We start from the raw sequence: 15,146 nt of genomic DNA, 5'->3' as shown, positions 1-15,146 counted from the left end.
GGAAATTACTGAGCTCCAGGAAGCTAATTAAATTAGCTGATACCACAGTTCTTTATCTAAATTGATTGAAGCAGTGTTACCATAAGTTAAACTAAAGAAGAGGAGAAAAAACACACTCCTAGAAGCTTAAAGGAAAATATAATCATTACATTATTCTGGAAATTGTATGTGCAGCTATTTCTATTAAGCAATCTGTAATTCATCTGCTATTTGTTCACAATGAATCTCATTTTATAATTAATGCAAACTAGTTTATAAAATTACATGCAAACACATTGGTTTCATTATCTGTGGAAGCAGTTTAGGATGCACATGGAGGCTTTTTGGTATCACTGCCATATCATAAGGCAAAAGAAAAGAAAAAAAAAACCCTTTCTAAATGTAATACACACTGGGTGAGTTTGATATCCACACCTGGATAATGCTGTTAATAATATGTTTATGATTTTGTGTTTTCTAGAAGAGGCACTGGTGCCATATAGTAAGCCCAGTTTCCCATCCCCAGGTGGTCACAGCTCTTCAGGAACAGCTTCTTCTAAAGGTTCGACTGGACCCAGAAAAGGCGAAGCCTTGCGAGGAGGTCACCAACGCAATGCTAGTGACCTTCTTGATGTAGGATATATGGGATCAAGTAATGCAGGACAGTTTACTGGTGAATTATGTAAGTGTCTTTCTTGCTGCAATTCAAATGTAAAAAAAAAAAAAGAACAAATTTATAATAAAATTTTCACTGACGCAAGATTGGACTCCAGAGAGTGAGAAGCTCAGTTTGTCAGTCAGCTATGATTCTGACCCAGATCTCTGTCATCTCTGAGAGGTCACTTCCTTGTGAAAAAAGTGAATAATTGAAATGTATCTTTCTGTGCCTTTAGATTTATCTTCGCCTTCACCCTACAACATGATTTTTAATCTGTGTTAGTACTGTGACTCGGGTCATCTATTTAACACATCCTTGAATCTGTGATGCTAGTGTAAAGGGAACCACATCAGGTCAGCTGGTTAGAATTACTCGTTATCCTTTAGAATTTTTTAGCCAAATTCAAGTTACTTGACCTGAAAGTGGCATTGGTGATGGTGTTACAGAAGTGCATTAAAAAGAGGCCTTTGTTCTATTCTTGTCTGGTTACAGCAGACAAACTTATCACTCCCCTTCTTTACCCCCTCTCTTTCCCATTCAGCTTTGTCTCTCTTCTCTGCCCCCTGATTCAGTCTCCCTTTTGCTCATCCCAAAGAAAGTGGTGCCTCCCTTTTTCTCAAGTTTCCCAGCCCAGCAGAACTCCTTCCCAAATTTGTTACCACTATGTATGTCATACCTGGTACTATGCCATGTATATGTCAGCTAGATGACACTCACATGAGACCTCAAAGACTGTTAGGTCATAGAAGCTGACCTTTTAGTAACAGGGACAACAAATACTGTGGTGTTCTGGCTGCCTGAGAAACACAGTGAGAACACACTTGGGCCCAGAATTCTTGGAGGAGGTTCTGGAACTTTCTCACCACACCAGCAGCTCCTTTAGAGAAGGCTGATACCCGACCCCTGCTGATGTTTGTCAGTGCAAAGCAACGTCAATATTGGATTACCCAGTGCCAGAAGGCTCTCCTATACATAGGGTATCTCAGGCTAGGCCTCCATGTATGGTGGCATGTAGATTACATATATTGTACACCCTCCAGCACAGGTATAAATAACAGTGAAGACAGTAAGACACTGCTTAGGCGAGTAGAATAAAGACACACCAAAACCTCAGGGTATGTATCCTACATGGCTTTATTCATGCCCAAGAAGTGCTTTCCCCAAACTACACTCCTGTTTTTAGCTGTGTAGTGTCCCTCTGCCTCCCCACTGCAGGAGCTTTTCCCCACCACTGGGAAAGACTTTGGCAGTAGGGAAAGGCTGTGGAAACTCTCTGCTGCTGGAGTCTTTCGCCAAGGCCTTCCCCTTGCCAGAGCCTTTTACTGATGCATGTAGCTATACACCATAGTATGAATGCAGCCTGCTTTTCATAGCGGCATGTAGTTACACCTATGCTACATGCTGTTGCCAGTGTAGACAAGGCCTTAGGGTGAACCGTCATGCAACCAATGCAGGGAATGTGGCCAGAGGAAGAGGGATGTGGCTTGGACTTTGCTACTATTCTATGGGTCCCAGTTTCCATGACGGTGCCATAGGCAGCTAGGAGTACAACCCATCACAGAGTGACCCCAGGATCAGAGGAGTGCAAAGGTGCCTTTAAGACATCTTTGCATCTCTCTTTCTGAGCTCTGCCAAGCATGCCTCCACTGTGGATCTGAGCCATAAAATTGGTATCTCACTCTGGTAAAGAATATGTTAATTTCCACATGCAGTGCAATTTAAAAGTGACACAATTAGAGAACACTTGAAGTACATAACTAAATAACCAGGTTTTACTTGATATCCAATCTGAGCCCCAGGTCTGACTTCAGCACAGATGTTCCATTTGAAAAAGATATAGAGGTCATTTAAAAATACTAAGTATGTTGCTCTTCCCACTTATGTATTTCTTTCACTTCTGGTCACTGTTTCTCTCTCTTGTAAAAGCAATAAATAGGGTACTATTGCAGTACCTGCATAACAGATATTACCTGGACAGCAATTGCAATGTGCTAACAGAATATTCTTTTCAGACCTATTCAAATAAATGTTTTTTAGATACAATCAACCCTGTAACTATTCCTAATCCTGCTTAACTGTACCTACACCAGATTCCTCCGGTAATATCTGAGCAGGACATAGGTTCACTACAAGGAGTCCCTTTGTCAGTGGATCTCTGCAGACATTGTGTCTACCTATGTGGATCAGTCTGAAGAAGTAAGGCCTTAGTGTCTGGTCCAAAGCCTGGTATGTCAATGGATAGACTTTCACTGACTTCAGTGAGCTTTGGATCAAGCCCTAGGTTAGCATTTACACTAGTCCCATTAATCAGTTAGGTAAGGATTCCCTCCGTCCCATTCACACACACACACATCCCAGTGGACTCTCAGCACAGGCACTTCACTCCATGAGGGACAGCAGAGAACCAGACCCTCTGTATTTACTTGCAGTTACCACACAGTGGTAACGCAGAGACTGCAGTTGTCTCCTGACCTACATGCACACAGGAAGACATATTTGGTATCTTTACTACAACTGGTGGTAACTGTGGAATTTTTAAAGTCAACCACTTGCAATTTTAAAAGCAATTTTAAAAAATCCAATATGTTTATGAGATGTGCTGTGGTAATGTGGCCAGAGGATTTGTTTTATTTAGTGCATTTTTTTTCTCTTTTTCTTTCTATAGAGTAGTTGAGAAGAGACATCCCAAGCTGCTCTGAAGGACCATCAGGTCTGAACTCATGGAAGTGATGACACTAAACAGTGCAATGAACATTTTCTTTATTTATGTACTATTAAAAGAACTGTAAATGCAATGTAAAGACACACAGCCACACATATCCCACAGATACTTGTGTTCGTCTCTTTAATACACCATCCACCTTAAACTATTTCTTGTCAGGAGTATATAAAAAAGAAAGAAAAAAAAAGTCACCCTCCAGGATGAAAATGATTTCCCTCTGTATATAATTTCTTTTGTTGCATTGCTATGCAAGCTCACCTTCTTTTTAGCTATGTTCATATTATTGTCTGTTCTTATTGGTCTGTTGTACTATATGTGAATTAATAGGCTGTGGTGCCATATATTAACTTTTAATTGTGTAACTTTTATGTTTAAAGTTTGCACTGCAATTTTATTTGGTGATAAGCACAAAACTCTACTCCTTGTGACATGAAGAAGAAGAAGACTGAATGTGTGAAGAACGTTTTACGTGCTGTAAGCTGTGTTGGATAATGCTGGATGTAACGGAGTATGGTAAATGGTTTTCCATTGGGGTGTAGAAATAGGAAGATGACAGGCAAAACTGATGTTAGCAAAGATGTCAGGGACAGAATTAAATCTTTTAATAACAAGCAACATGGTTGCTCTTACTATTTAAAAAAAAGGGGGGTGTCAAAAGATGAAAATGTGAGTTTCAAGAGAGAATATGAAAAAAGAGACTACAGAGTTGAACTGTGACCTCTGAATAGAACGCTAAGCTTCTCAACTCTTAGGATCAGTTTTTACCTGCCCAATAGAATTAAATAATGGAGGGCAGGAGAGTGGGGGAAAACTTGCTACAAACAAAAGAAATTAAGGTGTTTCACTAAAGCTGTTTTTATGTTACATTTTAAAAAGAATTACCATAATTAATCTCTCAAAGCCAGCATGTAATGCAGAAATCCCCCCAGGAAAAAGAAACAATATAAACTCTGGGATTACCTAGCAAATAGTTAAAGAGGCAATTTATTATTGAGACATATTCAAGATGCTTCTGAAAAATGAAATATGTTGAAATATCTTAGTTCATCTTTCCAATACATGTACAGTAAAATAGAAGATAGAGCTGCACCACTGAAATTCATTTACATGAGTTGTTTTTATGCAGTCTAGAAACTTTTGTGTTTTATTAACTGAAGTCTTCAATAACTGAAGTTGATTCCACGGAATTTGTAGCAAAATTCTTAGTGTTTGAAAAAGAAAGCAATGGTAAAATTATGTTCAGTTTGCAGTAAATATTTTTCTTTCAATGCAATATGTTCTCAGAAATTGGATACAAACAAAAAAATCTTTGACCTACTTTTAACGTGTGAATTTAAACCCTACTATAATAACAAAGTAACGCATGTTTATACACTTTTTGAATAAACCAAACTCTGTAAGTGGACATTAATAACAGCATCCTGTCTCATCATTAGTTTTCATGACTTTCTCTAGACTTTCTGCACCTCCAAAATCCCTATGAGTAAATTTTTCAAACATTTGTTAGAATACTCTACATGTATTGTATACCACATTCATTCAATACTTAATTTAAATATTACACTCTACAGCTTTTTTTCTATTAATCACCTAATCATGAATGCAAGTTTGCATTTAAACACCCTTTAAGTATATCCTGTCTATGTTGTTTTGTATATCGCCTTGGAGTTCACCAGTATTAAGTGAAGTACACTTTTAGTGATGGCAAAGTCCTAGGACAAGTAAATTACACTGCTAAATATATGTGTTTCTTTTCATTTTATTTAATTGTTCCATTATACAATAAAACACTACAGTTTTCAATTGTATTCAGAACTGTCAAATATCAAAAACTGGTATTTAAACTTTACTTAAGGTCAAATCTGTTATTTAGCAGTTACAAGACAAAAACAAAATGTATGAATTTATTTATATATGTAACCAATGAATATATGTAATTTTCCTGCTGATTAAATGGATATAGTTAAAGCCATTGTCTATAAACGTACAGAAATATTCAACAAAGGTAAAAAGGGCATCCGATTTTTGCTGACTCTGATATGTGAAGATACAGATTCTTCAGCACACTTCTCAAATTTTGGTTCTCTGGAAACATTTCAATATGACTAGAGAAGATTTTGATTTGAACACTTGTGCTGAGCTTTGGTGGAACACCTTTCTCATTATGTTCTATTTTAAAATTGGAATAATGAGAAGTTGACAAAAGCCATCCCGATTACTTTCAGATATGTTTTATCTATTCCACTGGAAAGTAAATGTGTGTCAGTATTAAAGCTGTGCAGTATCATGATATTCACTACCTTGTCCATCTGCTTCTGTATGTTTTTGTTCATTAATAATTTGCTTACAATATTACATAACAAATTGTCCGTGTGTATCGCCAAGTGTCTCCATTATCTTACAGGTGATCTTTTTTTTCTCTTTTCTATAAGTGTACTTCCAACAAATCACAATACATATTTTTTAAAATGCAGTTTAATTTACTATTTAAAAAAAATATTATTTCTGTTTTTTTAAACCGAAAACATTTATTGTGCTTAATGTGCTTTTAAACGGGGATGTTGTGGTGGCACTTAGTTTTCCAATTTGTTTTTTTAATTTGTTTATTGGCTACATCTTGTTCATGAAAAAGTATGATCTCTTAATGTGTTTCATTGGTATTGTTAGTGCAGCAAAGTTTAATTGCCATAAGAAGTTGGTTAATAGTATTGTCGAGCTGTGTATTGTATATTTACTGGGGAAAAAAATAAAACGCATTCACATTTCAAATTTATGTTAAAATAATGTGAGTAAGGAGTCAATATGTGAAAAGAGTAAATAAACGTAAATAACCTAAAAAAAAAAACTAAATAAATCAATCCAATGGCTAGAAGTTGATGCCAGACAAATTCAAGACTGGAAATAATATGTAAAATTTTAACTGTGAGAGTAATCAGCCATTGGAACAATTTACCAAGGGCTATGGTGGATTCTCCTCCATCTCTGACAAATTTTAAATCACAATTGGATGTTTTTTAAAAGATATGTTCTAGGAATTATTTTGGGAAAGTTCTGTGCCCTGAGTTATACAAGAGGTCAAATTAGATTATCACAATAGTCCCTTCTGGCCTTGGAATCTATAAAATGGGAACAAACAGTGAATTATAACATATACTGAGCTATAATGTTCACTGTCTACTTACAGGTACCAAGTACTGCTGAACACTGCTACTAACTTTCTTAGGAACTCTGGGACAAATTTACCACCAGTGTCAGTGGCATGACATCATTGAAATCAACTCTGCTGTGGCCTGTTTAGGCTAGTGGTAAATATTGCTTATCATGGGGGACTTGTGTCTAAGATCTCATCTAGAGTGCGAATAGTTGTACAAATGTAACTTCACCAATTTAGCAATGTTGGTGCCACACTCCCCAGTGTAGATGTGCTGAATCAATGTAATACAAGGCTTGCAGTTGTATGGCTTACCCTGGATTGAAACTGTTTTACATTGATGCAGCACATCTACCCTGGGGATTTGCACCCGTGTAGGTACACGGGTACAAATATCCCCAGTATAAACAGGCCCTAAACCAGTTTTCCCTGATGTTTGAATAGAGTAAATAATAAGGAAAAGACAGTTGAAATAATAAAAAAAAATTGTACTTGCTCTTCAGATACTGTTTGGGCAGCTACTTCAACGATACATACAGAAATACTAATGGCAACCTGAAACAGAATATTTATTAAACATTAACATTAAGGTCCTGATCCAAAGCCCATTCTATTGAATGAGCCTTTCCATTGATTCAAAGGTTATTAAACCAGGGCCAAAGTGCCCTGCTCTGCATCTTTAATACACCCCCAAATCATCATTAATTTCAATAGGGCTTTGAAGTGTTTAAGAAATGCAGGACCCAGGTTACAAATATCTCCCTAAGATCCTTAAATACAACATAAACAGTTTTTGTACATTCTTTGTGGTACACAAATGCTGGGGGCGGAGGAAAGAGAATTCTTTAAAAAAGCATGGATTGTTTTAATGTATTTATTAAACTATACTGAGAGCTAGAAAATTATGAATCAGTCCGACATAACTCTAGCTTGTGTTTGCCTCCAACCTGTATGTTGCCTGACAATGGAAAAGTTCAGCAGCAGCGTTGAGGAAGAGTCCTGAGAATTGAAAAGCAATGGGCAGAAACTGTTGGTTTTTTTTAAACTTCACATTAACTTTATTTTAAGCCATGTCCATTGTTTTTGTTCTTGTTTTTCATATTAGTGGAGATTGAGCCGAGGAGTGAAGGCAAAAAAGGATGGGTTTTTTTTAAGTACTATTCTGTTCTGTAATAGACGTTTGAATTCACTTGCAAGCTTTGTCCACAAGTTAGACATATGTAGTTCTCATGGTCTTAAAAAATAGTTGATTTTTATTCATCACATCTGGAACCCTTTAAATAAAAATAAGTTCTCTTTGAAAACCAAATGGGACATGGACATGGATTCATTCAAGATTTCTATTAAAACTTGGAAGAAGTGTAGCAAGCAATAAATAAAAATATAAAGGCTATCAGATTGATTGATATAGTTACATTAATCTTAAACGTCACTAAAATGGGTTATGACAGGATAACACTGGAAAAATCCTTGACGGGAGCACAAACCCAGGAATGAGAGGGATTCCTGAGTGTAACGAATAGTTAAAATTTTGAGTAATGTGATGAAATCAGAAAATATAGTTTCATCAGGAAAATTATTTTATTGCAATCTGTAATTCCTCTCCTTCCTGGGTGTTTATACCCTTCAAAGACTTTTTAAGTGTTTTCCTATCACGCCACCACACCCTTCCTTTATCCTTGCTCTTATAAGGGCTGCTTCCCCAAGGCAATGTTCAACAATGGAGGTGAGGGAAGGGGTCCACTGCCCCAGAAAGGTCTCTGGAAAGTATGATGTTCCCATAGGGCACTGTTGCCTAGTGCAGAGGGTGATGTGGAGCTGTGACTCCACCTGCTCTCTTACCCATTTACTGTGTCTAGCATTCCTCATATTTGTAGCCTCGCACAGTTATTTGTGTTTGACAGTGGACTATAAAGATCAAGATGTCTTGTGATCTTCCCTCCTCTTTTGCACTCACACAGGGCAGAGTTCAATATACCTCATCGTTTTTAGCTCTTTATTCTTATGTCAGTTCTTCTAGCCTGAAGCTTTCTTGCTGCTCTTTTCTGGTTTGTTTTTGTTTTGTTTTGTTTTATTGTCAAAAGCTTCATAGTAGTGAGGTGCCTGGAGTTGTAGACAATATTCCAGGTGTATAATGAGGCTGGTGCCAAAATACCTAGTGCAGCCGCAAAATGCCTCACACGCACTGTCTCTCTCTCTCCATGTTAACACCCTCCCCGTCACATACACACACTCAAAGCCATACAGGTTTAGAAACCTATGCCCACTCTTAGACTTAACCTCTGGGCAGAACCCCAGCTTTGCTCAGAACCCCCCTGTCAAAGTTACAGGGTGAGTTGTATTTGAGACCCCATTTACAGTTCCTCTCAAGGGCACCCTTCATGTGACAGGCTTCACTTCCTTCACTCAGAGATGGAACTCTATGGAACACTCTTAGCCTGGCTTTCTGGGTCAGAGCACCTGTACAAGGGTATCATTTGCTATAGGGCAGGGGGAGGGGGGACAGCTTCCCCGCAGCCATTTTATACATCTATTTACTCAATTATGGCTTCCACTTCTTTTTGCTCTTCCATCACTTAACTTTGCAGGCTATAATATAAGCATATATCATCCTATATGCTGACACAACTATATGCCTCCTGCCTCCTCAATTTTTCTTAAATGATATCTCTGCCTCAGCTTGTTCACCCAAAGGCACATAAAAGCCCCAAATAGGGTTAAAACAATAAATGGCTACCCACCTGGGATTTACACCTTCCTTTTTCCTTACAAATTTGGGTATGTGCCATTCAGTCAAAGCACACACTTCTGGGCTGGCAGGAACAGACTGCCCTGCTGCAATTTCTCACAGTGTTTCCCCCTGAGCAGTTGATATCCATTCAACCCCCCTCCACACATCCTCTCTGGATAGGGTTTTTTAATGGTTTAGTGTGCTTAGTGCTCCCAGCCTTGGCATTACCTGGCTGGCATCAGGCAGCTAGGCATGTCCCAATTAGTAGCCTACCCACTGGTCTCTTAAGGACCCTTTGAGTATTTTCTACCAAGCTAGCTAATCTCTAGCCACTGTTTCAGTTCTTACTTGTTTCCCAACAGCTCTCTATAAAACTGAACCAGTCCATTCACACATCCCAATATGGCTATGCAGTGACTATCTTAATAACTAGGTCATATATTCATAATATTAATACAGATTAACTCTACATTCAGCCTACTTAGTGCTAGACCTGGAGCAGCATTAATAGAGGCTGCATGGAACAACTGCAAAGACCTATATTTTGCCTCTGTGGGGCTACTGTGCAACAATTCCACAATGGCCTATTTTCCCTGCCCTAGGTCACCTCCCACTGCTGCCTATAGTCTGTTTGCTGGAAGGCCAGAAGGCCTATGGTGGCAGCCAGTTGTACTGCATCAGCCAAAGCCACAGAGGACCTGAATCTCAGTTATTTTGTGGCTGCTGCTCCATCAGTTTAAGGGGGGAAGGGGGTCATAAAGACAACTAATCCAGGCAATACCACATCTGTGATTTGTCTATTCTTGGCTGCTGAATGAGCCCCTTAGGGAATACTGGAGACTAGTGTAAATTAGCACATCCTTGAGGCTTCAAGTGTGCTCTAATTTATGCCAAACACTTGACCCAGAATACTGGGAAACACAAAGGTGAATTAACATAGTCTTTGTCCTCTCCTCATCCTCCACCCCTTGGTCCCTGTGCTGATCATATCTTGGTCAGAAATAGCAGTCAGAACCATGGAGGGGCACATGGTATCCCAGATGCAGCACAAAAATGCCTTGGTTTCGCTGTGTGTGTTGGGCAGGGTGATTTTGGTGGTTTTTGTTTTGTTGCTTTTGCTACCATTTCTCATTACAATTTGCAGCTAATGACTGTGTTTAGGTGCAAAACTAGACTTTTGAAATCTATGGGGATTAGATGCCTTCATACTTTTGAGGAGCTGGACATAGCAACATCGCTGCTATCCAGGTTTCATCCTCCCATTGGCTGTCTCTTTCTGAGTCTTTCTCCAGTTCTATTAACCTGATTTTTAGAATGGATCTAATGTTCTGTTTTGTAACTTTGCTATATTCAGTGGTAGTCACTACTTCTTCAAGTTTAATGTCATCTATGAGTTTAATTCACATGCTAACTACTCTTTTTTCTGTTAATGACTATATTACTATGAGGCCTAACGTGGCAATTACCCACTAGAGTGCCCACTCCATCTCATTACCAGTTCCTTTTGTTTAGCCTCTTTTAAGCAAAGGTCAAATCTACTTGATTATGTTCCTATCCATGATACTGGACTCACGGTAAAGAATTGTCACTGAAAAAAATGATGTTTTAATATGTATTCTGTTTAACGTGCTTTTTTGCTAACTTCCATAGTTCATCTCTTTCTAATGTATAAAAATTAATCAGCCCATAGGATGCATCTTGTGAGCCTAAACAAATTACCACCATTCAGAAGAATTATAGCAAGTGTTTTCCTTTCCATGTTGAAAGTATCAACAATTTGCACACTTGCATTTATTTTACTGATGAAATGCAGAATAAGGCTTACATTTTGTTTTTCTAAAAGTCAGTTGCCATTTATGTGGGTTAGCCGTCATTTATGCTGATCAATGCAGTTTTCACTTCAAGGATCACATTAGTATTTCTATGCTGTGTTGAAAAGCAGGAAACCGATGTGCACCAATTTGAGAGCCACTCGGATGCAGGTAAAGAATATAACAGCTTGAGCAAGTGCTAATTAGAGCCAATTAAACTTAATTGACCTCCTTTGGCAGTAAAATGCATACTAGAACTCTGTCCTTGCAGAGTGGAGATATTGCCTCTAAGCGTATGTGTTATGCATAGTTTCATGTAGCAGCCTGTAATGATGTGGATTTAACAACTAAAAAAAGGCTTGCCCCACTTTGTCCTTATAACTGAGTTCCACTGTATTTGGGCAGTACAATGTAAGTGAGAGCTCTGCCCTGAGAGATTTAAAAATCAATGTCTATAGTGCCGATGAGTATCCCTAGATATTAATTTATTGCTGTACTAAGCTGTCGTTTCCAGGAGTGAATGAGGAAGAAAAATACAGCTTCCCTGCTACAGGTAAATTAGTGACATAGGCAGCCCCTCTCCCACATATTGGACAGGACTCCAATATGCAGAGGTACCAAAATAATGGTGAGAAAACAGGGAAATGAGGATGGGAATTGTAAAATTCCATACATGCCTAAGTATGTCAGTGGTGACCTGTTAACTACACATCCCTGGAATGAGCTCGAGCAATTCCCACATGGGGGCCACATTTATTATCAAACAATAGTTGGTCCAAGTGCCAGTTAATGTGCTTTACTGATTTTCTTAGCAGGAACAAAGTGCAATTGACTTACTAGCTAGGCCTTGCTAATGACAGCAGAAAAGATGCTAGTCACCCTGGGGGCAGGGGGAGGAGAGGACAGGAGGGGGGTGTTAGATGTGCAGGGTACAACACAAACAAACATGAATTGAGTCCAACTGCAATAGAAAAGAAAAAGAATTTACAAACAAGTCAAAATTACTTTCTACTCAAGCACAGCACAACCAGCTACCAGCCTTCATATAGGAATTTTTTTAGGGGGAAATTAAGAGCAATATGCAGTGATGGCAAAGCATGCAACAATAATTTACAGAATGATCAAGTGCCAACAGGAAAAGAAACGAATAGAGTTATAACCTGAAGAGGGAGAATGCCAGGAATTAAATGGACCCAAACAAAGAAAAGGCTATGTCATAAAATGTGACAAAAAAACCTAGTGGGGGGGAGGGGAGAAAGAAGGTTTTCTTTTATTTCCAACAGACCTTAATTGTTGTTGGCATAGAAATTACCTACTTACATTCAAGACAAAAGGCAAAGCTGAAAAAAACAAAAACAATTAGCAAACAGATCTTAGAATTAAGAGAGAGAGATGCAATGTAGAAAAAGCACAACTAGTCATTAATCGTTTGAAAACCTTATATTCTTGAGTGAATGGAGATATTTTTCTCTTAAAAAGACAATTTGTTCAATTTTGTATTGAAAATAAATCCCTCAAATGCTTTTGCCTCATCACCTCCCCCAGCATAAATACTGGGTTCTGGCAAATAAATCCTGCAGTGCAAATCTGGTGTCAGAGACTTAAAAATAGTTTTGCTAGATTAGCCCACCAACAATTCTCCTGTACTGTTTCTTCTTTGCCACTGGGTCTTTACTGTGGAAATTGGTATTTTTCCTTATTTTGCCCCCCAATGCCGGTATAACTTTCTTTCTAAGATATTTCAGGTTTTGCTTTTTTGTTATGTTTCCATTTATAAAATTTCAGTTGTATATTTGTGCTGTCTGGAAAATAAGATTAGATAGCCTAGGCTGCAGGGTGGAGGAGCAGGGGCAGGCGAGAGACCGCTAGATGTCTTTGAAAAACAGTGGGGTCCCTTGTTAAGCATATTTAAAAGACAGATCAATAGTATCACCCAGTCAGGGAATGGTCTCTCTCTTAGGTTTCCAAGCCCAGCTACAGTATTTTTTTCTTAAGTGTTGTTGAGTGTTTCAACCATACTTCTAGAGAGAAAATTGGAGAAAATGAAAGAGCTCGATTTAATTTTAACAGCAACAAATTTAAGGGCATGTGCAGTAGTGTCTTTTGTACCATACTTTGAGCCCTTGAAGCATTGCTCATGAATTTGGGTGAATCCATAGCAATTTAGGAGCTATGTACAGAAATATAATTTGATACATCTGGTCTAATACCCTGCTTCCAGCAATGGCAAAATACCTGGGGTGACATCCTGGCAAATGATTGACAACACTCCCATTGATTTCAGTGGGGCCAATATTTCACCCCGACTATAAAGGAAGTTGAAACACATAAAGTAACTAATGAATGATATTCATGGAGGGAAGAAAGGAAATTTTAGGTACTGCTTTTCAGCCAGTTAGTATGAGATGACATTATCCTTGTCTCTGCTTGTAGTAAAGAGGGATCCATTCTCTTGTTTAAATCCAGCTAAAGTGTTTTTTTTTAAATGACAGCAGCAGGCATAAAATGTGGTTTGTCATGCCTACTAGATGGCATGGTTCTGTCTTCTGTGTACTCTCATAACTCACTGGGATTAGCTATGGCGCTCTTTCTACCATTCCCTAGATTTGTGTATATGCATAAGGAAGTTTCAGGGAACTCTTCCTTCACTGGTCCAATAATACTTTTTGACCTTTAGGGACTAGCCCAAGTCCCAGGTGTTCTCCCAGGAATTTTGACATTATATTACCATAGACCTCATTTCTTCCTCTGCTGCTGCTGACGTATAGTAGTCCAGTTCCTCCAATGATTATGGTCACTCACTAATTATGGTACTTCTTCCCAGGTGATGCCAGCACATTCAATATCCACTATACTGTCTTCTGCAAGTTTTTCCTCACTTTCTCTTTCCTTCCTTGGTACCCATTTCAATGCTTGCTTAACATGACACCCATCTTCCTTATGGTGCACATGTCCCAGCCACCTGAGCCATCTTTCTTTGATGATATTTTCTAACATGTGCTGTTCTGTCAACAGCCTTACTCTTGCCTGTGTTATTTTTCGTCTTTCCATAAAATGTGTAATATTTCCCCCAACTATCTATTCTATAGAGCTGCTTGAAGTCTCCCCTTTGTACTGGAACAGGGGCTAAGTGCAATCTGGAACCTGAACTACATTTCTTTGTCTATTGGTATAACACTCTTCCCCTCCCCCCCCCAATGTTTGTGATCTCTTTTGAGTTTGTTAAAATGTGGCTACAAACAGAAAATTATCACAGTCACCATCAGTTAGCAACAGTGCCAATCCCAATCCCAGATAAAAGATAAGGTTTCTGCAGTTGGGTTTGCATCCAACTCAGGTAAAACTTTATTGCAACAGAAACTGTTCAGTTAAATCAAAAATGGAGAATGGTTGGTGCAGATGGAGCTCAAAACTTAAGTAGGACAGATCTCCGCGAAAGGCAAAAGAAGCTGAGATCTTGAGACATTGAATTCTGATGACCAAATCTGTAACAACAGTCGGCATGTGGATGTATGTACTTTGTATATTATGGGAAAGCTGGCACAGGTTACATGAGAAATGAAAAAATGCCACCTGAACATGCTTGGCATCCGTGAGATGAAATGGACAGGGAGTGGCAAGATGGGCTTTGATGGTCTTACAATCTTATACTCAGCAGGAGGAATGCATGAAAGAGGTATAGGAATTTAACACCACAGCAAACTGTCTTGGGAGCCAGTGAATGACCGAATAACAACAGAGGGGCTGCAAACAAGACATTTCAAGTGTACAATAATCCAAGTAAATGCTCCAACAAATGCAGTAGGCAACAGTGAGCAGGTATGAGCAGATGCAGCAAGTATTGGATGATGGGCCTAACCCTGACATCAAGTTGATGACAAATGACTTCAATGCACAAATTGGCAACAACTGTACTGGCTCGAAAGGAGTCCTGGGTTCAGCAACAGAAGGCATTCCAACTGATAATGACTGACAGTTCTTGAAACGCTGCAGCACATGCACCCTAAGATAGAAGTTCATCTCTTCAAGAACAAGAGGATTCACATGGAGATCACCAAACAACACAACTGTCAACCAAATAGCACATATGTGTG

At 38.7% G+C, this 15,146-nt stretch overlaps 1 protein-coding gene across 19 annotated transcripts in view; it reads left to right on the top strand.

Annotated features, from left to right (window-relative positions):
* ROBO2 (roundabout guidance receptor 2) overlaps positions 1 to 6,137 on the top strand; it is a 615,358-nt gene extending 609,221 nt beyond the window's left edge. For 18 of the 19 annotated variants that reach the window (XM_034792420.1, XM_034792471.1, XM_034792534.1 and 15 more), the window contains 2 exons: positions 461 to 661; positions 3,303 to 6,137. In XM_034792420.1, the coding sequence (XP_034648311.1) occupies positions 461 to 661; positions 3,303 to 3,304 (203 nt within the window). In that variant the 3' untranslated portion in view covers positions 3,305 to 6,137. The remainder of the gene's footprint in view (positions 1 to 460; positions 662 to 3,302) is intronic. The other variant, XM_034792441.1, reaches the window with a different exon arrangement.
* The last annotated feature ends 9,009 nt before the right edge of the window (positions 6,138 to 15,146 follow it).

The sequence above is a fragment of the Trachemys scripta genome, chromosome 1, assembly GCF_013100865.1.
Source record: "Trachemys scripta elegans isolate TJP31775 chromosome 1, CAS_Tse_1.0, whole genome shotgun sequence".
Classification (NCBI taxonomy): domain Eukaryota; kingdom Metazoa; phylum Chordata; order Testudines; family Emydidae; genus Trachemys; species Trachemys scripta.
Note: the sequence above shows the minus strand (reverse complement) of the source record. Positions and strands in the feature narration are given on the sequence as shown.